General features: G+C 35.4%; 2 protein-coding genes across 4 annotated transcripts; both read right to left on the bottom strand.

The window, feature by feature from the left end:
* Positions 1-495: 495 nt before the first annotated feature.
* On the bottom strand, positions 496-4733 carry LOC133703501 (heterogeneous nuclear ribonucleoprotein 1-like). Of its 3 annotated transcripts, none has more exons than XR_009843894.1 (6): positions 4426-4731; positions 4185-4309; positions 3693-3920; positions 2074-3277; positions 1019-1089; positions 496-949 (listed from the first exon to the last, which is right to left on the bottom strand). XR_009843894.1 is itself a non-coding variant. In XM_062128074.1 (6 exons), exons 3-6 carry the CDS (start codon positions 3912-3914, stop codon positions 931-933), a joined length of 1467 nt encoding a protein of 488 aa, XP_061984058.1. In that variant the 5' UTR covers positions 3915-3920; positions 4185-4309; positions 4426-4733; the 3' UTR covers positions 496-930. The 3 variants fall into 3 exon arrangements, 2 of the variants coding, with proteins under 2 accessions (XP_061984058.1, XP_061984059.1); XM_062128074.1 differs by having other exon boundaries at positions 1019-1040; positions 4426-4733; XM_062128075.1 differs by having other exon boundaries at positions 496-1089.
* A 15410-nt stretch (positions 4734-20143) lies between these two features.
* Positions 20144-22452, bottom strand: LOC133702740 (probable leucine-rich repeat receptor-like protein kinase IMK3). The gene is made up of 2 exons (XM_062127070.1): positions 21459-22452; positions 20144-20631 (listed from the first exon to the last, which is right to left on the bottom strand). The coding sequence occupies exons 1-2, from the start codon at positions 22450-22452 to the stop codon at positions 20144-20146; spliced, it is 1482 nt and encodes a 493-aa protein (XP_061983054.1).
* Positions 22453-26077: the final 3625 nt, after the last annotated feature.

Below are 26077 nucleotides of genomic sequence, written 5' to 3'. Positions count from 1 at the left end.
TAGAATTATAAACTCCAGTTACAGTTAAGAAATCTAACATGGAAGATCATGAGTGGCAACTCTAAACATCACATCTCTTCATAGAGATTTTTAAAATTCAACCAATCCCATCACAAGATCTAACACCTGGAGTTCCATTCCCTTAATTATTAGAAAAGAACAAACTTCATAAACAATTTTTTAAATTTCTAGATGTATTTAAAAAATTGCATATTAACATTTCTTTATAGATGCTTTTGAGCATATGACAAGCTATCTGAACTAAACAATTAAATGGCGACTCCAAACACTGCATGTCTGCATACCGCATACGACAACAACTTAAGTATATCATTAGCATTTTGCACAAAATATTTATTTATGCTACCTAATAATTATAGAACCTATGAGGGTAATAGCATGCAATCTCAATCTCAATCTCAATCTCGCATTCATTTAAATACATGAAAGAACAGCATCCATCCGAGTGTGAACTTGCTTTTATAGTACTGTCAATTAATAAAAAATGAATCAGAATATTATGTAACTTATTTCTGGGGGTGGGGATCGTAAAAGAACATCCCTTATAATGTTTCACACTAGCAGATAAGAAAAAACCTCAAATACAATCTGGGAGAGACAAATAAAGAGGAAAAATACTGACAGCAACCAGCACCTTAGGCAGGCAAAATCAAAAAAGAAAATGAAAGAAAATCCTTCTCTTGTTTTTTTAACCAACTACCACTACCACAGGGGCACCTCGCTGAAGATGCACATACATTTATGGAACCAATCTTCCTGAGTATATGTTCCACAATCCGATTTTACACCTCACTCAAATGCCAAAGGAACCTAAGCTTTTTTGACTAATGTAGAAAGAAAAAATAATCAAATCGCAAACCTTAAACAAAATCCCTTGTAACTGCTTTCTCTCAATGTGTATAATGCAAATCAAGAACCCTCGTTAGCTCTGTAAGATAAATTTCTTTATAAGCTGAACGTAATCAAGACGGGACGTATGAAATTCACAATTCTTCACCTGTTTAAAGAGATTCCTTCACCTACAATTATCAAGTGATATCCATTAACAGATCTCCTAGGTAGCAATTCCTGAAGCAAGTACCAATTAAAAGAAAAGCTAAAATTAGTACCAGTTGTTAGCAATTATCTACTGAATATCAGCAACCAAAATAGCTAAAAGCTGAAGATGCGTCTTAATATTTTATTATATCTTTTAAAACTCAGATTGCTCAAATGCATGTTTGGACAAGTCAATGTTTTAGATGAACTCGCATATTTAGATAGATATGTACACACATGTCCACTAAGTCAAACATAGCATAGGAATACTTTTTGAATTTAGAGATTATTGATGTCCACTTCCACTCCCAAAGGAAAGAATGAGAGAACTATATATATATATATATATATATATATATATATATATATAAACCTTCTGCGCAGTTTTTTATGCAAGTGAATTCCAGCATAAGAGAATTAGACAATATATAAATAGGCCTACCAATTGGTTAAAAATCTGGAAATGAAAATTAAAGTTCTGATATGTCATCGATCCAAATTGTTAAGAATTCAAGGATTATATGCAAGACAAGGTCAGTCAAAATAATTAAAAAAAAGAAATCCAAGTAGAATTAACAAGTCTAGAAAATTACTAAAGCATGTGTAGTCGAGGCAGCAGTGTGGATCCTTTTCAACAAAAATGCAGGTTAAGGGAAATAAAAAGTTACGATAGCAATCCAAAGATATCAATATTGATAAGGGCATGTCTACATGGAAATGGATAACATCGTTCAATGAGGAGATAAAACCATCTTTTACTTTAAAAGCAAACCTAATTGAGATTTTGCTATGAACTTGTCAATGCAAAAGAAATAAAAGAGCGCTCAAACATCATATAATTGTTTTGATGCTCCAGTAAAAGAATTCTTCTAGAAGTTTTCACTCAACATAAATGTTTGTGACAATAGCAGACACACAGATGCCCATTTGCACTGGCATATATGTATATATAGTTCTATTAGATTTTATTTACAACCTAAACTACTTCAAAGAGTGTTCAAAGGAAAGTGTTACCTCTATTTGACTGTCTACTTGTAACGCCATAACTCCCAATAAAACCCTCAGAACTCTTAGTTGTAACATCTGAAGCTACATCTCCGAGTCCATAACCAAATGATCCGGACCCATCTAGCTCGGGGATTGCAGTTCGCCAAGTTGAATCACCATAAACTGAACCACTACGGTAAAGTTCCCCATAGGACCCCTCATAACCACCAATTGAACCAGAGAATGATGATGAAGTTGGTGGTACACTAGCTCCACTGTTTCTTGCATATCCTGACCCACCAAAACTATAATTGCTGTCACCATTCCCATAACCCATGCTGCCACTAGTATAGCCAGAAGCAATCCCTCCACCTTGAGCTGAAACAGTAGAGGTGCCCCAATTTGCTCCATTATTCCCAAATGAAACTCCAAAATTTCCAGATCCAGATCCCACCAGAGGACTCGGGCTGCCAGGATTTGTGGCAGTGTTGAGGCCCCCATTTCCCCAAACATTCCTACTAGTAGGGCTCAAGAGAGAATCATTTCTTGCATTCCCAACACCATAACCTATTGGGGTGCTGTACCTGCTTGGATTACTACTATAATAGGGACTTGAGATCCGCCCATATGCAGGAGCATTGCCAAAGTTGGAACCTCCACCATAGCTTGGACTCAAGACTGGCTCTAAATTCATACTCGTCCCATAACCATTGGTGCCAAATGGAGCAAAGCCACTTCGACCAGTGACAAGTGGATTAAACCTACCATCCATCCTCATTCCAAAACCTCCAACAGAGCTCATATTATATCCCTGAGCATATGAATTAAGAAAGTTGTTAGCCCTTGTCAAACCGTAGTTGTATCCCATCAGAGGGCTCCGACTAGGCCCTGGTGATAACTCCTTTGGGACTGCCCGCTTGACCTCAACCATTTTACCATTGAGTTCATGAAATGTTTTATGCAGAACTCTGTCAACTGCTTCCTCTGAATCATAAGTGATGAAGCCAAAGCCTCTTGGCCTTTGAGTGTTATGATCATACATCACTACAACGTCAATAATAATACCATACTGCTCAAAGTACTTCTTAAATTCATTTTCGGTAACTGTAGATGCCAGGCCTCCAACAAAAATCTTTTTGGTGCGTCCAGGACCTGGAGAACCATGAATATTACTAATGCTTCTACTTAAAATGTGCTGATCATCCCTAGGAACAGCCTTCTTTGCTTCAACCTGAGACATTGCGAGCGGAGTATCTAAAATCAAGCAGTTACATTTCATTCTAGTTTCTAGTGTCTAGCATACAATAAGTTACATTTCATTCTACTCCAGACCAAAATTGGTTTACATTTCTCACCATCGTCGGAGACCATAACCATAAAGTCTCTTTCACTCTTTAATACAGAGTACAAAACTTGAAGTTGATACATTTCAAAACATTCTGAAACTAAATTAAAATACGAATATTTTAATCGTCCTAATATTAATTTCACAATACTAACTCGGAGTTAAACATGGGAGAAAGAGTATGTTCAACTCATGAATTTGGACATCTAAACAAATATGATCTGAATTAGAACAAGAAAGTTAACATTGCGCCGTAACTTTTCACAATGCAAAGAAGATTTTTTGCAATCAAGCTACTCACCGTGCGGCCGTCAATCACATGCTTCTCCATGATGACCCTCTCGGCAACAGTAAGATCTGCAAAGACAACAAAACCAAAGCCACGGGCACGGCCTGTTGCTCGATCTCTCATGATCACTGCCTCAACCACTTCCCCATACTTGCTAAAATATTCCTTTAGACGTTCCTCATCAGTGTCCCATGAAATCCCACCAATGAAGAGCTTACCAAGATCTGATTCCATCTCTTGCTACAAGAATCCATTACAACAAATTCTCTCATCCATTGTGAATACCAATCAAAAGAAAAGGTAGTTCAAAATATAACATCCAAATCAAACAAAATTTATAATTCAGTTGATAATCTAATAATCATTAGCTTAATTAGTAGTAAACAAATATGAATTATACAAGTGAATAAATACTTCGATGCTAATGCTCAATGTTTATCAATAGAATAAGAACAGATCAATCTGTCAATAAGAACAGTCAGACAAGCAAAGAAAAAAGAATACCCGTTTAAAATGATTTAGATAGAATCTGAATGATGCCCAGTCAAAAAAGGAAGGTGGGTGTTTAACAAATCCAATCTAGGACCATCTGATCCTTCTAGCACCGATCAAAAGCCAATCCATGATAACTGATGAACCAAAAAAATAATAATAATAAGCACAGGAATTGTTGTGGATGTATCACGACCTGGATAATGCTTGATTAAGATCAGGAGAAAAGAAGAGTGAAAGATTAATAATTTACCATATTGGAGAGGACCCAGATGGGAAATTTGAGAGAAGCTAAGATCTAAAGGGAGGAATTGTTGAAATGTAAACAGAGGAAGAGGTGCTCATGCTTTGAAGAGAGGCTTTTATGTGTCTCTCTCTGTTTTTTTCTTTTTTCTTTTTTCTTTTTTATCTTTTCTTAGTTATTCCACTCCTCTTAATTAAACGAAAAGAAAAGAAATGGAATTTGTAGCCGAGAAGGTGAGTGAGAGAGAGAATATATTTATATAATACAAAAATGGAGAGAGATATTGAGATTTGGCAATCCTCTGTTGTGAGAATATTTGAAGGAGCCTAAAGAGTGAAGACAGGAGAGAGGTATTTTTTTCCTTTTTTTTTTCTTTTTAGATTCATGAGGGATGATGATTTCATTTAAAAAAAAAAAAAAAGATTCCACAGGTACATAATTTATTTTCGTGCTATTTTACTACATTACATTTTAAATATTTATGTGTAGCATAATGTTTCCTTCTTCTTCTTCTTCTTCTTCTTCTTCTTCTTTACAATGCATGAGTAGCATAATAATGGTTTGCACTATTTTGTTGAAATCTCAGAGGATGGAGCTCAAGGCTTGTGGGAGATGTTGAATTTGAGATTATGTGAACGTATCATATAACTATTTCCTGCTTGGATTGGATGCTAGAGCCAAATCTTTTGCATTTTTCAGGACATGCTCTCTTTTTTTATGCACATTTCTTTCTTTCTTAAGATGAAATTAAATTTAAAATTCTTTTATCCCCTCCCATTCTCATTTAAGTTTTCATACATTTGGACCAAATATAATTAGAGGAGATCATTAATATCCAAATTGATATAACTACGGTCACTTTCTTTCTTCTGACATTATATGATTCAAAACCTTGGTGATAATATGATTTTAATGTGGTTTTAGGTTGCACATTTGTCTTTATACACCTTACCATTGTTATATATATATATATATATATATATATATATATATATATATATATCCTCACCTATCGAATTGAGGAAGTGCTTAATTGGCAAAATGAGAATGCATTGGCACATAATAAAATACTTCGCAAAATTGCTAAGCAAACAAAAAAATAAAATTGGGAACAGCTCCATAAAGCTTTACCTATCATGGAGCAAACAACTCTATAGATTTCCAAGATAATTCATCATTTACATGTATAGTTAATTCATATGGCGTCCTTAGCCACCTCTTTCACTCTAGTTATAGTTATGATGGCTAAAGAATCTTAACTCAGTAACCTACAAAGTCAACTTCAGTTACTTCAATCCTAAAAAGAAGTTCTTACTTATAATTATCGGATTCCTGAATATTATATATATATATATATATATATATATATATATATAGCATAAATAATAAAATAAAATTATTCGAGAGTCTCTAAGATCACTTAAGATAGATTTAGAATTGTTTAAGAATTTATTACCTGAAAATATTATATTTTTCGGCTTTGAATAATTCTTTAAAGGTTGAGTTGTCGCAAACCACAAGTCGTCTAATTGTTCAACCTTCAACGACAATCCACGCGAACTACCAGTAAAAAATCTCATAAATCTTTATGTAAACAAAAAGGAAGTAACGACAGAAACGACTCTATCATCATTGCTAATTTCTGAATCGATAGCGACACATTTTTGGTTGACAATTTCTAAGACAACAACGACTCAGTTTTTGTTGATGATTTCTGAATCAACAGGAGTTGCGTGTGCTGACGAATCCATGCGTCAGCTGTGGAATCAGTTTCGTTGATGATTTATGAGTTGGAAGCAACTCAATTTTCATTGATAATTTCTTAGTCAACAAGGGTTGTGTGCGCTAATGAATCCATGCGTAAGCTGTGGAAGTAGTTTCGTTTATGATTTCTGAGTCGACAGCAACTCAGTTTTTGTTGATGATTTCTGAGTCAACAGGGGTTGTGTTTGCTAACGAATCCATGCATTAGCTGTGGAAGCAGTTTTGGTGATGATTTCTGAGTCGACAGCGACTCAGTTTTTTTTTAATGATTTTTAAGGCAACGGTGGCTATGTGCGTTGACAAATCCATGTGTTTTGTAAAACCTGATAAAAAATTTTAGTCTTTGACTGACTAATATTAGGAAGAATTGAAGGATATAAACTGGTCAGCCTTAGAGAAAATCCTAAAAGAGGAGGGCTGGCCTATTTTAAGAGAGAATTGGAATAGAAACCAACCCAAAATAACCCAAAAGGGGATAAGAACAGCCTTGACCAGCACCCAAACACCCTCCTCAACTCATTAAAGAGGGGGTATAAATGCAAGGGAGAGAGAGAAGGTGACCCTTTCTCTTCCCAAAAATTGACTACAGCAGCTGCTTGTGCCTGCATGTTTTTGCTTCTCTTATTAAGATCTATTTTCATCTTTTGCTACACAGTTTTGGTTGACAAAACCCCAGCTGCATGCAAACCTCCTTAGGTGTTGAGTGAGAAGAGACTTAGAAGAGAGGAGAGAAAACCATGAAAGGAAAGTGAGCTGGAAGGGCCGACTACAGTCAATATAGGATGAAGAGGAGAAAACTAAGATATGAGGAAAGAACCATACCACCAGAACCTGCTCATAACTTGTCTAAAAACATGAGGTAAGACCAATATCCTTCCCTTGGTTGTTACCCCAGATTTCAGACAAAGAGGAAGGGAAGAAAACTCGAAAATGAAAGAGGTAGTGTTCTTGCACCTTAACTCTAGGAATCTTGACTAAATGGACAGACTTAAGTAGAACAAAGGATGAATGAACACATGCATAGACCTTTACCCAAGAAATATGAATGATTTTGAATGTATGAACCTAGGGAAGGGCCGACCATAGTGAGGGCTGGACAGAATGTGTTTGTGTGATGAAATGCAAAGATTATAACCTTGTTATAATTGTTTGATCATGTGAAACTAAAACAGAAATTTGTACATGTGTTAATGACATAAATTATACATGTGTTTGAAGGATGTAATGCACAAAATTATGACCATGTTGAACCTTAAAAGGATGTAATGCACAAAATTGTGACCTTGTTGAACCCTTAGAAGGATGTTTGAGTTGAAACAGAATTCATGTTGAAGTTAATACTTTGAATTTGTCATGTAAATAGCGAAATTACATGGTTATGAACCAAGTGAATAAAATTATAATTATAGAATGTTGTTGTGAATACATTTATGATAAAAATAAAGAATTGCATGTGTCAACTAGGGAGAAAATAAACAACAATGTCCGGTCAAAAAAGAGGGAAACATTATGAAGGAAACTAAGCATGATGAACACATTTAGAATGACATGAGATAAGATGAAAATAGAACCCTTATGTGTTGTAGAATTATATTAGTTGTGTAGGTGCATTACCATAATACAATTGTGAATATAAGAATGTATGGTTGTAGTAATGCTCGGTGTTGGTCTTGGATGTGATGACTTGGGAGAAACCTTGGTAAATATACTTATAGAGATGTTGGAGTGTGGTTGGTGATGTTTATATTAAGCTAGGTCGGAATATGTGTAAGTAAAAATGTATAGCGTAAACCTTATGCGTAGCCTAGGGAGAAGGCAAAACCAGAAATGACTCACCTTGTCGCTAATGATTTTTTAATCAGCGGTGACTTAGTTTGTATAGATGATTTTTGAGTAGGCAACGACTCTGGTTTCGTCAATGATTTCTCTATTTATAGTAGGATATATGCGCTGACAATTACAACGCCAGTTGTAAAACCGGATTATGTTGATGATTTCTGGGTCGGCAGCGACTCAATTTTTGTCAATGATTTCTAAGTCAGCAGTAGCTTATGTGCGCTGATGATTTCAGCGCTAGCCGTAGGATTGGATCAACAAATTATTTTTTGCTATCGAATTATGTGCCACACTTGAATATGAACATGCATATTTTTGGAATATGTAGGGTGACGAGTTATGTGATTATAAAATACAAATGTGCTGATTTGTGATCATTGATGTGTTAAGTGGTACGACCAGGATCAGACTTGTGACCGGACAAGTACACCCCATGGGAGGAATAGGTAGATGGCTTCCACTTCTTCTAGCATAATGTTAATTCCCTGAAGTGAATTTATTACGAAAGGTCTTTTATTGTGTTATAGCTAGTACTAAACTCTTATGAAATGTTTGTACGAATATCATGAATGATCTACTATTGTGATATAATGGGATGTTAAATTGTTATGAAATGTTTATACGAGTACTATGAAAGTTTTTATTATACTATAATAAATGTTAAACCATTATAGAATGTTTGTACGAGTATTACGAAGGGTCTATCATTGTGTTATAATGAACGCTAATCTATTTTGGAATGTTCGTATGAGTATTATGAAGGATCTACTATTATATTATAAGGAATGCTAAATTGATATGAAATGTTTGTACAAGTATTATGAATGATCTACAATTGAGATACAAAGAGTGCTAAATTGTTATAGAATGTTGAATGAGTATTATAATTAGCTTTGGCTAATGGCATCCTAAGGGGATGGTCGGGATGAATTAATGGTTAGTTGGCTAATGGCATCTTAAGGGGATGACTAGGATGAAAAGATGATTAACTTTGGCTAATTGCATCCATGATGGATAGCTAGGTTGTGTTTGATGATTAGCTTCGACTAATGACATCCTAAGGGGATGGCCAAGATGAATTAATAATTACCTTCTTCGGCTAATAGCATCCTAGATGGAAGGTCGGGTTGCGTTGACGATTAGCTTCGGCTAATGGCATCCTAGATGGAAGGTTGGGTTGTGTTGATGTTTAGCTTCGGCTAATGGCATCCTAGATGGATGGCCGGGTTGAATATGATGTTTAGCTTTGGCTAATTACATCCTAGATGGATAACCGGGTTAAATATGACATTTAACTTTAGCAAATGACATCTAGATGGATAACTGAGTTGATTATAATGATTGGCTTCGACTAATGGTATCCGTAAGGGATGATGAGTTTGATTTTGTGATTAGTTTTGGCTAATGGCATCTAAGATGGATGTCCGAGTTTGGATGTTGCGATTAGTTATGGCTAAAATTATCCAAGGTGGATAATCGGGTTAAAGTGAAGTAATTAACCCCGATCGATGTTTACATTTTGTCCCCACAACTCCTATGGAGAGGTTGAGGTGTATAAGTGAGAATAATACACTTAACAAAATAATAAGGATTGCACAATGCATATGAGAAGTAAAAGAAGGAATGTACCCATTTTAAGTTGATAATAAAAAGTAACAATAATGTTCTTTTAGTTGTTTATTATCATGTTTAGATTATTTACAATTCTTGTATTGATGTTGTTTTTGTAACAGAGACATCATGCAATCAAGGTGCATAGGAAAGCCTGTTCCACAGGTTCACATATTTTGAAAGGTGCTATGTAATAGTATGTTTTAGGTGTTATGTATTTGATAAAAACGAACAAACTAGTTGAATCTTTATCGTTCGACACTTTTGTAAAGGCTTGTATCGAAAATTATAATGGAATACGAATACGAAAGTATGATCTTGTAAACATGATGTGGAGAATGTATGTATATGATATTCTTTTCTATGAGAATGTTGTGTTATGAAATCACATGAGTATTGCACTAAACTAAGAGATAAATTCTATTACGATAAACCCTAAATACTGTTACGAGAATGTGTATTGTCACTTTTAAGAAATGTTGATTTACATTATCCTATGTGGGTTATGCCTTGCTAATGAATGGAATGCACTTATAAATTCACAGAATGATATTGTGAAAAGCATCGAGAACCTAACGACTTATAAAAAAAATCCACCAATTTTTTGCTATAAAATCCGGATTTTTACAGTTGGTATCAGAGCACCTGATTATGATCCTAAGGATCGATGATAATAAAGTTGTTGTGATCTATTTCAGAATTATGCGCATTCATCAAGGGGCATGAACCGAGCCACCCTCCATAGAAGGGAGGAATAGGGTTGAAATGCCTATGGTTGGCAGGATAAGGATCCATTAGATGACATTGGTTCTCATGCTCTAGAAGAGAGCATCTGAATCCTTGTGAGGGAAAACCACTGAAGTTGAAGAAGAGCAGGTATCAAATCAAACTGAAGAAATGCCCCCAACAAGGGTGGAATAACAGGAAAGAACAGAGGTACACCCCTCAACCATTCCAACGAGGGTGCCCTCGCCTTATATTGATTTGGGACTTCTAGTTCAAATAGTCGAGGCAATAATGGAAGGCATGGTTGGCTCCATGAATCAAGCAACTCTAGCTACACAAATTCCACGGACAACGTGGTGTTACTTGTACGGTTGGCCAAAAGCATGAGGGAAATGGGTTGTAAACCATATATAGAAGAGCATGATGCTAAGATGGTGGGGAGGTGGATTAGAAAGGTGGAGAAGACTATGATCCAGATTAACATACCTGAAAACTTACAGGTAAATTGTGCCACTCGGCTACTGTCTGATCGAGCTATGACATGGTGGGAAACCGTCCAGCTGAGACGTGCTACCGAAACATTGACTTGGATAGATTTTAAATTAGAGTTTGAGAACCAATTTTACTCCAGGTACCATCGCATGGTGAAAGAGTAGGAGTTCCTAATGTTACGGCAAGGTGAGATGTCAGTATTGGAATATGAAAAGCGATTTCATGACCTCTTGTTGTTTGCCCCACACTAAATCCTGATAGAGGAGCACATGATTGAGAAGTTGAGAGATGAGTTTCGATAAGAATTGAGACAAGGGTTAATCACTTTACGATTTAAGACGGTAAGAGAATTGATTGAAGCAACACAAACCTTAGAAGCTTGTATAGGAGAAGGTCAATATGGGCATCCCAGAACGGGTAAAAAGAGAGATGAGGATGATTTCACCAGTAGACTGCCACTTTCAAATAAGGGGAAAAAGTGGAATGTTTGAGGCAGTTAAGTGGAAGAGTGATGAGTGGACAAACTCACTCAAGAGCGAACCCTTTAAGGGGGGCTAGTGACTGGAAGAACGTGAACTACAGTGCGAACAGAGGCACCCGAGAGACTACTATGTTTCATCAAGGCGATGTTTTGTATGTAAAAGAGAGGGTCATAGATGGTGATACTGCCAATATTTGGGGCAAGGATGTCATTATTGCAGTGAAAAGGGTCATTATAAAAAGGAATGCCCTAGTAGAAACATTGGACAAGCATAGAGTATATGACAACCAAATAAAAGTCACCAACAGTCCGTCACCATAAATAGACTGGTAAAGTCTTCTTAATCAGGGGCAAACTCCAGTCATGGGAGGCCAAGGGCATAGGATGACCAAACTTCAGGAAAAGTTTTCCACCTGACATAGTAAGAAGTTAAGGTTGCATCCGATGTGGTAGCAGGTACACTACCAATGAATAACTTTAATGTGCTTATGTTGTTTGAACTGGGTGCTACTCACTCATTTATTATTAGGAGAATTGTCACCAAAATAGGGAAGGTGTGAAAATAATAGAGAAAAGGGGTTCATAATTGGAACTTCGACAGGTAACAAGGTATCAAATAGAAGTAAACCTGAAACCCATACAATTACATGATTTTGATATAATCCTAGGCATGATTAGTTGAGTAAGTACAAGGTCGGATAAATTGTTATGCTAAAACTGATACGTTCCAAATACCGAGGGTTTTGTAGTTATTAATGATGCCTCGAAGAAAGGACTTAGGTGTGATTGATGTAACATGGGAAAGTGATCGTTTATGCATCAAGACAGTTAAAGACTCACATAGATATTTACCCGATACACAACTTGAAGTCAATTACTGTGGTATTTGCTCTGAGAATCTAGAGGCATTATCAATACAAGTCCCTTTAATTTTGAGGATGACATTTATATTATGAGGGGAGAATGTAAACACCAAAAAAAAATAAAGCAAAAAACAACTCCATCGTCGCTGCTGATTTCTAAATCGGCAGCGACATAGTTTTTGTTGGTGATTTTTGAGTCGGCACCGACTCAATTTTTGTTGATGATTTTTAAGTCAACAGGGGTTACGTGCGCTGATGAATCCATGTGTCACCTATAGAAGCAGTTTCATTGATGATTTCTAAGTCGGCAGCGACTCTGTTTTCATTGATGATTTCTAAGTCAATAAGGGTTGTGTGAGCTGACGAATCCATGCGTTAGCTATGGAAGCAGTTTTGTTGATGATTTCTAAGTTAGGAGTGACTTAGTTTTCATTTATGATTTTTGAGTCAACGGTGGCTGTGTGCGCTGACAAATCCATGTGTTTTGTAAAACCCGATAAAAATTAGGAAGAATTGAATGATATAAACTGGTCAGCCTTAAATAAAATCCTAGATAAGGAGGGTTGGCCAATCCTAAGGGAGAATTGGAATAGAAACTAGCCCAAAATAACCCAAAAAAAGGATAAGTACAGCCTTGACCAGCACCCAAACACCCTCACCTCATTAAATAAGGGGTATAAATGCAAGGGAGAGAGGGAAGGTGACCCTTCCTCTTCCCAAAAATTGACTACAGCAGCTACATGTGCTCAGCTGCATGCTCTTGCTTCTCTTTCTCTTTCCTTAAAAAAACTTGACAAAATCCCAACTGCATGTAAACCTCCTTGGGTGCTAAGTGAGAAAAGAGTTAGAAGAAAGGAGATAAAAACCATGAAAGGAAAGTGAGCTAGAAGGGTCGGCTGCAGTTAGTAGAGGAAAAAGAAGAGAAAACCAAGATTTGAGGGAAGAACCATACCACCAAAACCTGCTCACAAGTTGTCTAAAAACATGAGGTAAGACCAATATCATTCCCTTAGCTAGTTGTTACCCTAGATTTCAAACAAAAGTATTGTGTTCTTGCACCTTAACTCAAGGAATCTTGACTAAATGGACATACCTAAATAGAACAAAGGATGAATGAACAACACATGCACGAACCCTTACCTAAGAAACATGAACAATTTGGAATGCATGAACCTAAGGGAGGGCTGGATAGAATGTGTTTGTGTGATGAAATGCAAAGATGATGACCTTGTTAGAGTTGTTTGATCATGTGAAACTATAACAGAAATTTGTACATGTGTTAATGAAATAAATTATGCATGTGTTTGAAGAAATGATGTGAAAATATGTTAGAAGGATGTAATGCACATAATTGTGACCTTGTTGAACCTTTAGAAGGATGTTTGAGCTGAAAAAAATTCATGTTAAAGTTAATGCTTTGAATCTGTCATGTAAATGGCGAAATTGCATGGTTATGAACCAAGTGAACAAAGTTATAATTATAGCATGTTGTTGTGAATACACTTGTGATAAAAATAAAGAATTGCATGTGTAAACTAGGGAGAAAATAAACAACAATGTCTGGTCATAGAAGAGGGAAAAAGCATGAAGGAAACTATGCATGATGAACACATTTAGAATGACATGAGATGGAATAGAAATAGAACCCTTATATGTTGTAGAATTGTATTAGTTGTGTAGGTGCATTACCATGATACAATTGTGAATGTAAGAATATATGGTTGTAGCAATGCTAGGTGCTGGTCTTGGAAGTGATGACTTGGGAGAAACCTTAGTAATTGTACTTACGGAGATGTTGTTTTTGTGTTGCGTAATAATAGATGATGATTGGAGTGTGATTAGTGATGCTTATATTCAGCTAGGTTGAAATATATGTAAGGGAAAACGCGTAGCATTAACCTTACACATTGCTTAGGGAGAAGGCAAAACTAGAAATGACTCACCTTGTCGCTGATGATTTTTGAATCGACAACGACTTAGTTTGCGTTTATGATTTCTGAGTTGGCAATGACCCAATTTTCATCAATGATTTCTGTGTTTACTGTAGTATATGTGTGTTGATGATTTCAGCACCAGCTGTAGAACTGGATTACGTTGATGAGTTCTAGTTTGACAATGACTCAGATCTCGTCAACGATTTCTTAGTCAGGAGTAGCCCATGTGCACTGACGATTTCATTTGAATGGGTGTAATAAGGAATTAATTCACTAGTTAATGGAATTAGTACCTTGATTAATGGGTGAATTGTTGAACTAATTCCTGGATTGATGGAATTAATGCCCTAATGAATAGGCATAATAAGAAATTAATTCCCTGGTTAATAGGATTAGTATCCTGGTGAATGGGCAAATCGTTGAACTAATTCCTGGTTTAATGGAATTAGTGCTCTGGTAAATAGGCATGATGAGGAATTAATTGTCTAGTTAATGAGATTAGTACCCTGATGAATGAGTGAATCGTTGAACTAATTTTATGGATTGATGCAATTAGTGCTTATTGAATGGATGGACGAGAAATTAATCACCTATTAGTGGAATTGATGCCCGGGTTAATGGGCAATAAGAATAATTATATTTTTAGTTGATGTTCAAAAAATTAAGGTTTATTTTGAAATTTAATTGAAATATATAATATTAGATGAGCAAATTTAATTGAAAATAAGAAAGAATTTATTGATATTTTATTTCATCTGTCTAATTGAATTATCATATTAAATCAATTTTTAGGTATCTCCCCATATCGGACTGAATAATAGATTAGTTTTTTTATATATATTTTGTTGGGTATCATTTTGTAATGAATGAATTTATTATTTTGTTAGCTAATATAAATTTCAGAATTTAATGTGTCAATAGTTTATCGAAAGCTTTTTTTTATAGTATAATTTTAATTATGAATTTGTTATTTAATTATGTATTTATTTCAATTATAATTTCGTTAATGGTCTTTATTTGAAAATCTTTGAATTGTATAATGTACTTTAGTTATAATTTGTAGAATAATTCATTAAATTACATCTATGTAAATGTGTGATATTGAATTGTTTAAATATGTGTGAATTTGATTATTGAGAAATTGTGATATAATGAGAAGAGGAAGTCATGGATGATAAGACATGTATGAAATTTGATAATTGAGAATTGTGGAAGAAGAGTCGATAACTTGGTACCTAAAAATATAGATGAAACTCTGCCGGATTTTTGATTGATTGTAAGAAAAAAAATACCCTAATCTTAACTAAATTATTATGTCATTGCTCTTTATTTTGAACATAAATTTTATGGTTGTTACAGTTGGTATCAAAGCTCTGGTCTGGATTTAGGAATTGAATTAGAATCTGATAAGTATCAAATTGGTTCAGGGAGGTGCACATAAGGCAAGGTGAGATGGCAAATCGCTCTCTAGCATGGAAACGGGGTCAAGATCCTGGATTAGAGCATAGAGAGAGAGAGAGAGAGAGAGGATTCTTTAGAGGATTCAGCCTCTCACATACATGCAGCACCTCATCTAAGAGAGGTGCCTCCTCTAATAATAGCAATGTCAGTGACAACCCCTGCACCATATTCTGATTCGGTATTTATACCCCAGATTATGAGAGCTATAATAAAGATGAGGCCTCATGTACCAATATTGATACCCTAGTGGCACTAGCAATATAGGTACCGCAAGTTGCCCTTACACTAGTGGACAATGTGGTTACACTGATTCGGGTAGTGAAAAGTATGTGAGAGCTAGGATGTGATTCATTTTCAAGAGAGCCTAATGCTGAGATAGTAGGTAGATGGCTATGTACAATAGAGGACATTATGAAGCAAATTTGGGTGATAGAGGATTTATGAGTAAATTGTGCCACTCACTATCAAACATAATATTGGTGGGATATAGTGCGATCTAGAAGGCCTGTAGGGTCTTAGATATGGGTTGAATTTAGAGTTCGGTTTGAGAACTAGTTTTACTCATCATATCATTGGAAGATGAAGGAGCATGAGTTTCTAGCTTTGAGACAGGAGGGTATGACAATACTTGAGTATGAAAAGAGATTTCATGATCTCTCCATGTTTGCTCTATAATTTGTTCCCACCGAACAAGACATGATTGACAGACTGCAGGATGGATTACGCCAGGATTTAAGACATGGCTTAATAACACTTAGATTTGGGACAACCAGATAACTTATAGAGGTAGCACAGGCTCTTGAGGCATGAATAGTTGAAGGGTAGCAAAGTCAGGTAGAGGTGGGTAAAAGAAAGGATATCAATTTTTCCTCAAACAGACATTTCCTTTCTAAAAAGGGTAAGGGATGGTTCATTTAATTTAGAAGGAAGGGAGGAGCAGTGTCTAGGCCTATTCAGAGTACTAGTGTTGGGACTGCTAGTAGACAAGATTGAAAGACAAGATTGAATGTGAGAGCTAGGATGTGATTCACCTCTCGATTGTGGCCAAGCATACAACGGGCTTTAGGGACAAGATTGAATTTAAGTACAACCTTTCACCCTCAAACTGATAGGTAGATAGAAAGGATAATTCAGAACTTGGAATATTTATTGAGGGCTTGTTTATTAGAATTTGGGGGTAACCAGGAGGATCACTTACCATCGGTAGAGTTTACGTATAATAATAGCTACCAAGCAACTGTGGGGATGGCTCCATGTGAAGCCTTATATAGAAGAAAATGTCGAACGCCAATATATTGAGAAGAGGTAGGGAACAAGAAGTTATATGGACCAGAGATCGTTCAAATCACCACAGAAAAGTAAAAATCATAAAAGACATAATGAAAGCAGCTTAAGATAGACAGAAGAGCTATGCAGATATTCGAAGAAAACCTCTTGAGTTTATTGTGGGTAATCGAGTATACTTGAAGGTTGCTCCTTGAAAACACATGTTAAGATTTGGTATGAAAAGGGAAACTGGCCCCAAGGTATATTGGTCCCTACGAAGTCATCGAAAGGATTAGACCAGTGGCTTAAAGATTGGCTTTGCCCCCACATTTGAATAAGATCTATGATGTATTTCATGTTTCGATGTCAAGAAAAGCTTAAGTGGATCCATCTCAAGTACTACCATAAGTTCCTTTGGAGGTTATAGAAGACTTGAATCTAGAAGCAAAACTAGTTAAGGTGTTGGATTATATTCAGAAAGAACTAAGGAATAAAAAAAATTCATACGATTAAGGTGTTATAGAGAAGTTCATAAATCAAAGAAGTAACGTGGAAAATGGAGTCCGAACGAGAAGGAAGTATCCTGAGTTATTATTGAATACTGGTAAGGAGCTAATGATAAAGGGGTATATTTATAAGAATATGAGCCTTGTGTTGTGCTAGTGTTACTTGTGTTTAAGAATGATGGAATATGGAGGATGTGTGTTGATTATCGAACCATCAACAACATAACGATAAAGTATAAACATCATATTCTTAGGCTTGATAACATGCTAAATAAGTTATACGGATCATGTATTTTCTCTTAAATTGATTTGAAAAATGGGTACCATCATATTAAAATGAAAGAAGTGGATAAATGAAAAACTACATTTAAGACTAAGCATAGTTTGCATGAATGGTTAGTTATATGTCATTTGGACTTACAAATACACCTAGTATGTTTATAAAGCTAATGAATCATGTGTTGCATGCATTTATAAATAAATTTGTGGTTATGTATTTTGATGACATCCTAATCTATAACAAGAACATGAATGAGAATCTTAATCATTTGTGTAGTATACTTAATGTATTGCATAGTGAGTAATTATGTGTTAATCTTAAGAAGTTTACCTTTTGTGTGGAAATTTTGTTTCTTAGAAATGTTGTAATTGCACACGGTGTCAAGATAGATGAAGACAAGGTTAAGGTCATCCAAAATTGGCTTACACCTAAATCTATAACTGAGTTAAGGAGTTTCCATGATCTAACTAGTTTTTATAGATGTTTCGTGAAGGACTTTAGTACCATAGCTACACCATTAATTAAGATAGTGAAAAATTATATTAGTTTTAAATGGGGTGATCAACAAGATGTGGTTTTTAACTTATAAATAGATCAATTATATATTGCTCATGTTTTAGCTTTGCCATACTTTAAAAAGGCTTTCAAGATTAAATGTGATGCTTCAAGTATAGATATTAAAGCCATGTTAATGTAGGACAAAAGGCACATTGCTTATTTCAATGAAACGCTCAACAGGGTAGCATTGAGCTACCTTACATACAACAATGAGCTTTATACCTTGGTGAGAATATTGGAGACATGACAACATTATCTTTGGCCCAAGGTTAAGAAAGAATTTTTTTGTATTGGTTAAATTTATGTTTTTGGATGTGTTTCAGGATGTTTTTGGTTGAAAAATTAATTTATTGAGGTTTCAAGGATGTATAATAGTTGTTTTTAAATGAAAATAGGTTGAAAAATGATTTTTGAAATTCAAAACAAAATTTCCATTAGCTTCATTTTTCACCACAAAACAAAAATTAATCTCATTTTTTACAACCATTTAGATGGTTGGAAACTAGGCAAGGCAAAGCATTATCTACTTTTGTTTTTTTAAAAAAAAAAATGGATGGACAATGCATTTTAAAAAGAAAAACAAAAGTCCTAGACCCCTAGGTCTAGCTTGATTTTTAATGGACCATATGTGATAAATCATTCAACCCTGCATACTTGGTTTGTTGTAGTTCTTTATTTTTTTTAATGTTGTTTTCTAATTCAAATTTAGTTTCTTTAAAAAATAAATAATTAAAAATATGTTAGATATATTAATTTATTGAATTCTAAAATTAATTCTAAATATATTTCAGGTATTATTTTATTAAATCCCATTCAATTTTTACTTTACTTTCAAATAGTATTATAGCTATCATTTTATAACATTAACAATCATTTTTTTTTGCATAATTCATAATAATTTATTTTTCTAAATCAATTTGGTGACTTTTCTACACACATCTATTTTTATTATTATATAATTAAATAAAAAATAGTTTTTTAATAAATTATTAAACTTAGCTTAGTCGGTCACCGTATGTCTAAGATCCTATTCTGAGATTGGAAGAGAGCCCTTTTTTTATCTGATAATCCTTTTTCTTTTTTCAATGTACATGATCTAGGGTGTTGATTTGATGAGTTAATTCGAGTTAATCCAGATTATTCCAAGACATTGATGTCTCATTATTAAAAACTCAGATGAGGCAAGAAGCTGGGTTGCAGGTCTTCAAGTTGATTTGTTAAGTCTAGTTTAGTAACATTATCAAAGGTTCCTTACAACAACTCACCAACATTAGATTGTTTTTATGATTTCTCATTAGATTTGCATCAAAATTATTAGAATGTTTTTTTTTTAATTGAAGTTAAAAAAGAGTTGTTATCAAGAGTTCTAATAATATAGAGACAGATTTTGAGTTCACAATTCAAATATTATGATGGATCAATTGTGTTAATAAATATGAAAAGGAAGGTGTCGAATATTATAAATAATGTTATCTACAAACATAATGAAAGGAAATAAATCAAAATGTACTAGTTAATAATTCTGAATAAAATAACTAAAAGAAAGAATTCATTCTTTTATTGGGTATTGGAATATCTCTCGATCAATCCTTGATAATAATGTTTACTGATCTCATTCATTCTTTTCGAAAAGGCTGATAGCCAAATCATTAGATGCGTCCATTAATTATATAAGCAGGAAGAAGAAAAGATTATGCAAAACATTGGTTGGCAAAGTACACACATCAAAGGTCAACTCTCACTCTTCATTGATGTAGTCGGCTTCTGCCTTCATTCGCAGTTACAGGCTTGGACAAGCTGTTTATTACATAGAATATTAAATCATGCGATTGAGATGTCTTCGTACGTAAAAGCCAGATGACCAAATCAGAAACAAGGGGGAGAAAAGAAAAAAGAAAGGAAGGAGGGAAAAAACTCCTAGTGCTGGATCAAAGAAATACCGTCCGTGGTCAATAATTTGAGCCAGGAGTATCCCAAGTCTCAGGTATGACAGAGTGAAGTATGCACCACTCTGGTGGACTGGATAGTATTGAGCCCATAGAAGAAATAGTGAATTCCTCATTTGCATTCACTACTTCCTCTATCTTCTCCATCACTTCTCCCATAGATGGCCGCTCTTCCGGTGATTTTGATACACATTTGAGAGAGATATTGAGCAAAGGGAATGCATATTGCCTCGCAGAGTGATTGAACTCCTTGTCGAAAACTTCTCCTGTCCATTCCTCCCTTACTATGGATCTGACCCATTTAGGAAGGTCTATCCCACTCTTCTCCACAGTTTTTCCTGTTAGTAACTCAAGCATAATTATTCCAAAACTGAAAACATCGCCTTGTTCCGACAAGATTTTCTCAGGGGCTGTATAACCATTGGAGGAAAAGGACCAAACTCTCTTGGGGTCCAAAAATGTTGAAAATCCGTACTCACTAATTAGTGGTTCTTGATTTTCATCCAGCAGGATATTTGAAAGCTTAATGTTCCCATGAGGTTTGATCTCATGCTCAATAGGATTCCTATATATGAAGTCCAAACCCCTTGCAATGCCAATTGCTATTGACAGCCGATGTTTCCATGGGAACTCCCTCTTGCCTTCAATGTAGTCTGCAGGTTACCAACAACAATCTGCTGAGATATATGTTTGCATGTAGAAAAAGTAACACATTTCAAGATCTGAATGTGCTGGTCATAAGAATATGGGTCACGTGATACTGTGTTGTTCTTTATATCTTAACCTCATTAGTTACAACGAAAACCGAACATTAATTCTCTTAAGAATATATTCTGAATGGAAAGACATGCATAAACTATATTCGAGAAGCAACAAGTTCAGACATTCTTTTATTCTCTTTAATTTGATGAATGTGGAACAATTTCAGACATGGGAGAGAAGTTCAAGAGTGGCCAAGCATGCCGCCTTTTACACTTCTCAGGCCTGAAATGGCTTGCACAGATCCTTTTGCATTTGAACACCCACGTGTGTGCATGCATGCTTGCTTCTCTGAGTCTGAGTGCTTTTGTGTGTGCATCAAGCATGTTTGGGACAATTTTAAATCAAGGATAGCAAAACTTACCCTCTAGCAGGTTTAGCAGGCTTCCACTGCTTTGATACTTGTATATTAGAAGTTTTTCCTCATCAGTGGAATTGTAACCAACAAGGGGTAGAATGTTTGGATGCTTCAAATTCCCAATCTGCCTCATTGTTTGGCCAAACTCCTCAAATGATACCTGCAATTTCTTCAATCTTTTGACGGCGTATACAATATTACCAAGCTTCACCTTGTACAGACTGCTGCTAGGGGTCTGACTTTGTAAGTCAGCGGTAGCTTCAAAGAGGTCATCCAATCCGAATCTTTCTTTCTCTTCAACAAAGAAAACGAGCTCTGAGCATCTTTCTTTAGGCTTCAAGTCTTCTTGAGGCACAGGTGGAGGAGTTTTCTGAGGAGAATGTGCCAGAGATTTCAGAATCTCCCTCTCTTTGGCCGAATCAGAGAACCTCTTATTCACAAAATAACCTAATACAGAGAGAAATACAATGCCAAAAGCTAATGGTACGACGTATATGGCTTTGTCGTACCATTTCCTTTTGCCAGAACCAGGCTTGCTTCCATTAGATGGGTCTGCAGGATGTTCGACGGAACCAGCGTCAGTGCTATTTAGGGCCACGGAGTCTGCCACTATTGCCAATTTTTGAAGATTGTACATCTTCACTGCACTATGTTTCATAGAATAATGATTTAGATGCTTGAATTCCAGTTCGGGACGAGGAATAATTACAGTTAAATAATTGTTAGAGATATCCAAGGTCCGGAGATATTTCAACTTGAATAGAGGCACAGGCACCCTCCCAGTCAGAAAATTACTGCTTAGATTTAAATAGGTCAGGCTTCTGCAATTCAATATGGAGTGAGGAATATTTCCTTGGATGTGATTCTTTGCTAAGCTCAGGACTTGCAGGTGTTGGAGCCCACAAAGGGAGTCTGCATCAATTGTCCCAGTAAAGTTCTGCCTGTCAAGCCTGATTTGTGTTACAGCAGGAGGCTGAAAACTGCACTTGACTCCCCGCCACCTATACGAGCAAGGATGTGGCACTATCCCATTCCAGCTGATTCTCAGCACATTTTGGGGATCAATGGCTCTCATGAAAGTGAAGAAAGACTCAGTTTCGGACAACTCACCTCCTGAACATGCTGTGATGAAGAAAAACACGGTGATGTGTGCCAGGGCCTTCAATAGCAGATAGCAATTCCTCCTCCTCCACATTTTACTAACATCTACTTATTTGTTTGAACATTCGAAAACAGGATGAAAATGTGATCAAGGTGGAAAGTTTTAATCAGCAGTTTTTTCACTTTCTTTTAAGGTATGTCAGATCAGAGAAATGGACTGATACTACAAACATCACTCCTCCATTGTTTTTGTTCCTCAGACGAATACATTTCTTTCATCATTTCCAAATATTATGTAGATATGGCCAAAGTTTCAAATATTGTTCAATACTTCGTTGTCTTCTATGGGATACCGAAAAGCATATTAGAGATTCTTCACTATAGATATAATCAAAGTTGAGATTGACCCACAACCAGAGAAGGCTGCGAATCCAGGCTCAGTCTTTGCTTACTGATAACAGTTTAAAGTTGGCCTTGCATGATTGTTTTTTCTGAAATTATCACATTAATGAATGTTCGTAAAACCTCGGGTCACCGTCGGCCAAATTATTAAAAAATTACCCTGAAGTTTGGATGAAATTGAATTTAGTTTTTGGATTTTAAATTTTAATCGTTTGAATACCTCAAACTATTTTTTATAAAAATAGATTTTTCTTTATTAATTTTGATGTGAAAATATATTATTTTAAAAAAATATAACAAAGTGATGGAAACCTGAACAAGAGAGGATTGTTTTTTTATTAAAAAATAGTTCATTGTATTTAATTAAAAAAATTTAATAACTAATAAACCCAAAATTCATGATAACTTTGAGCAACTTAGGCCATTAGCATAACATGTCACAAACATCAGAATCAAAGGATATTTTGTAGAAAGCAATGCATGTCCTTTGGAACTTCTGTGCTCAAAGAACATGCATTTTCAAAGCTGGCATCATTTAATTCATCGATTAAAAAAGAAAAAAGAAAAAAAGAAGCTCATGTTTGATAATACCAAGTGGGAATGGACATATGGGAGAAACATAAAGTAGTTGAGGGAAGTTGCACACACAAGACGACAAATTTGTGGGAATTTCTTCAACTTCAATTACAATGGAATTTTTCAATATTTTACTCCAAGAATCATGTTTACATTTGAATCACTGTAGCTCATCGTAGGGATATCAGAAGCTGTCAGTGCTGGAGACCGACAAAAACTAACCTTCTGGGTTGGAAAAGCATTTGGATGTTTTTGCATCTGTTCATCATGTTAGGAATATTCATAACATTTCATCACCACTTCTATGAAGTGATGCGAATGTTTATATTTGGCTAAAGAAGGAAACACAGGTGAAATTACTTTATATTTCGCTAATAATAATGAGAACTCAAGAAGTATTATTGCCCTTCGCTAGTAACGGCTTTGATCTGCTTGCATAGGACTTCTATAAATAACGAACTGGTGCCAGGGGAGAAGGGTGGAAATGTAGTAGTGCCGTGCCGTTCAGTCCATAATTATTAGCTGTCGTTTGTATGTATATCAGTTTCATTTGCGATGAGGTTCACTGAACCTCACAAGGATGATATTTCTTCCGAAGCTGATCGATCATTAGGCTAAAATGTTGAGAATAGATTATTAGATACTTTTTTGTTTTGTGTGGATAAGGTAAGTATATTAACCAAAAAGAAACAAAATAACAGCAATAGGACAAAACTCACACAACTCAAAAATGCAAACAAAACCCCATCTAACCTAAAGCAACGAAGAAGAAAACTGGATCATACCCTAGAGAAAGAGGCTAAGAGGGCATGCCCTCAAAACCTAAATAAGAAACAAATCAACAAGAAATGAAAATATCATCATAAAATCCTCGTAAAATATGAAGTAGTCTGTTAGTATTTAAAGATATCATATTACAAAGAAAATTAACTTTAAAAACAATACAATGAACAACATCACTATAAATAATTGAATTGTTGTGAGGAGCTTCACCATGGAGCCAAGCATTCCTCCCCCTCCAAATGTAGTAAACTACAACATCTAATATCAATATGGTTATCAATGATTTAAGAGAGCTACCTCCACCCAAAAGAAAGAGCCATAAAATGGTACTAATCCAGGATCTGCGCCAAAAAGAATGAGGCATTTAGAACAAAGATCATACCAAATGTAATGAAAGAACATACAGTTAAAAAATAAATCATCAAAATCTTCTCTACCACCCCCATATAAAAAGAACTGGTTAACCTAAATGGAACTGTAGGACATGAACTTATCCCAAGTCGAAAGTGTCTCGTGAATAGCAAGCCATAAGATGAAAGAGAATCACAGGATAGCATGTTTATGCCATACAAGCTCTCACCACTCCACTTTGTTCTATAATGGACGGATAGAATTCCAAACACTATGAATGGAGAAAATACCTTTAGGATCATCCTTCCAACACAATATCAAACATCCTATCATCCAAGTGAAAACAAACAGGGGTACATCTAGTAGGAGTCCAAGTTCACTCTTAACCAGTAATAGTACAACTCAACCTTGCGTCTCTACTCAAGCCAGAGTCAATAATAATTTTGTCCCCAAAAACCTTCACCAAGTGACCCCTAGGATGCCAATTATCAAACCATAGAGAAGTGGAACAACCATCATCTACGCGGTAGCATATAAACCTTCGAATAAGACTGCAAAGACCAAGAATCTTCCTCCAACTCCAAGAATAGTTCCTAGGACAAATCACCTCCCAAATACTCCTACCTCGCAACAAGTATGAATGTATCCAAGACGATTAAATTGAATGAACCAGTCTAAAGCATATAGTCCATAATGTTTAACCATGGCGGCTTGATTCTAAACCTTAAGATTTATATCACCTAAGCCCCCTTCCTTCTTTGGTAAGCAAATCTTATCTCAAGAAATTTTAGCACCACTTAAAGCAAGATTACTATCTTTCCACAAAAAAGATCTTAACAAAGAAATGATTTTCACTATAATAGCCATCGGAAGAATGAATAGAGAAGACCAGTATACGTGAATAGAGAAGAGAAAGGATTTGATATGCTGAAGTCTAGCCAGATATAAAAGAGTGCAATTCATTCACTCTTAGCCTTAGCCATAATATGGTCCACAAGGATCAAACAATTAAGAGATGTGAGTTTTGTAGTAATAAAAGGAACACCAAGGTACCTAATGAGCAACTTCCTTTCCTTGTAATCCAGAACATCAAGAAGTTGCCTTTTAGTATCAGGCTTAACACCATATAGGAACATGCTACTCTTGTTATTATTAGGAGACAAACTAGACAAAATCCAAAATTGATCAAGGCTATGGTTAATTAAGGAAACCATAACCACCTTAGCTCGACAGAAAATCATCAAATCATTAGCAAAACACAAGTGAGTAAGATGCTCCCTCTCATAATGCTAGTGAAATCTAAAGTCATTTTCTCTAACCATCTAACCTATCAAACTTGAGAAAACTTCCATAACAAGAATAAACAAGTAAGGCAATACATGATCTCCTTGCCTTGACCCTTTAACACTAGAAAAGAACCCATGAACCTCACAATTGATAAAGACTGAAAATATAGTAATAGAGATACATTCTGCAATCCAGTTAACCATACGGGATGGAAAACCAAACATATGAAGAACAACCAATAAGAAGTCTCACCTAACTGAATCATAAGTTTTCATCAATTCCACCTTCAAAGAACACCTAAAATGACCCTCTCTCTTATA

Source organism: Populus nigra, chromosome 9 (genome assembly GCF_951802175.1).
Source record: "Populus nigra chromosome 9, ddPopNigr1.1, whole genome shotgun sequence".
In the NCBI taxonomy this organism is placed as follows: Eukaryota; Viridiplantae; Streptophyta; class Magnoliopsida; order Malpighiales; family Salicaceae; genus Populus; species Populus nigra.
Note: the sequence above shows the minus strand (reverse complement) of the source record. Positions and strands in the feature narration are given on the sequence as shown.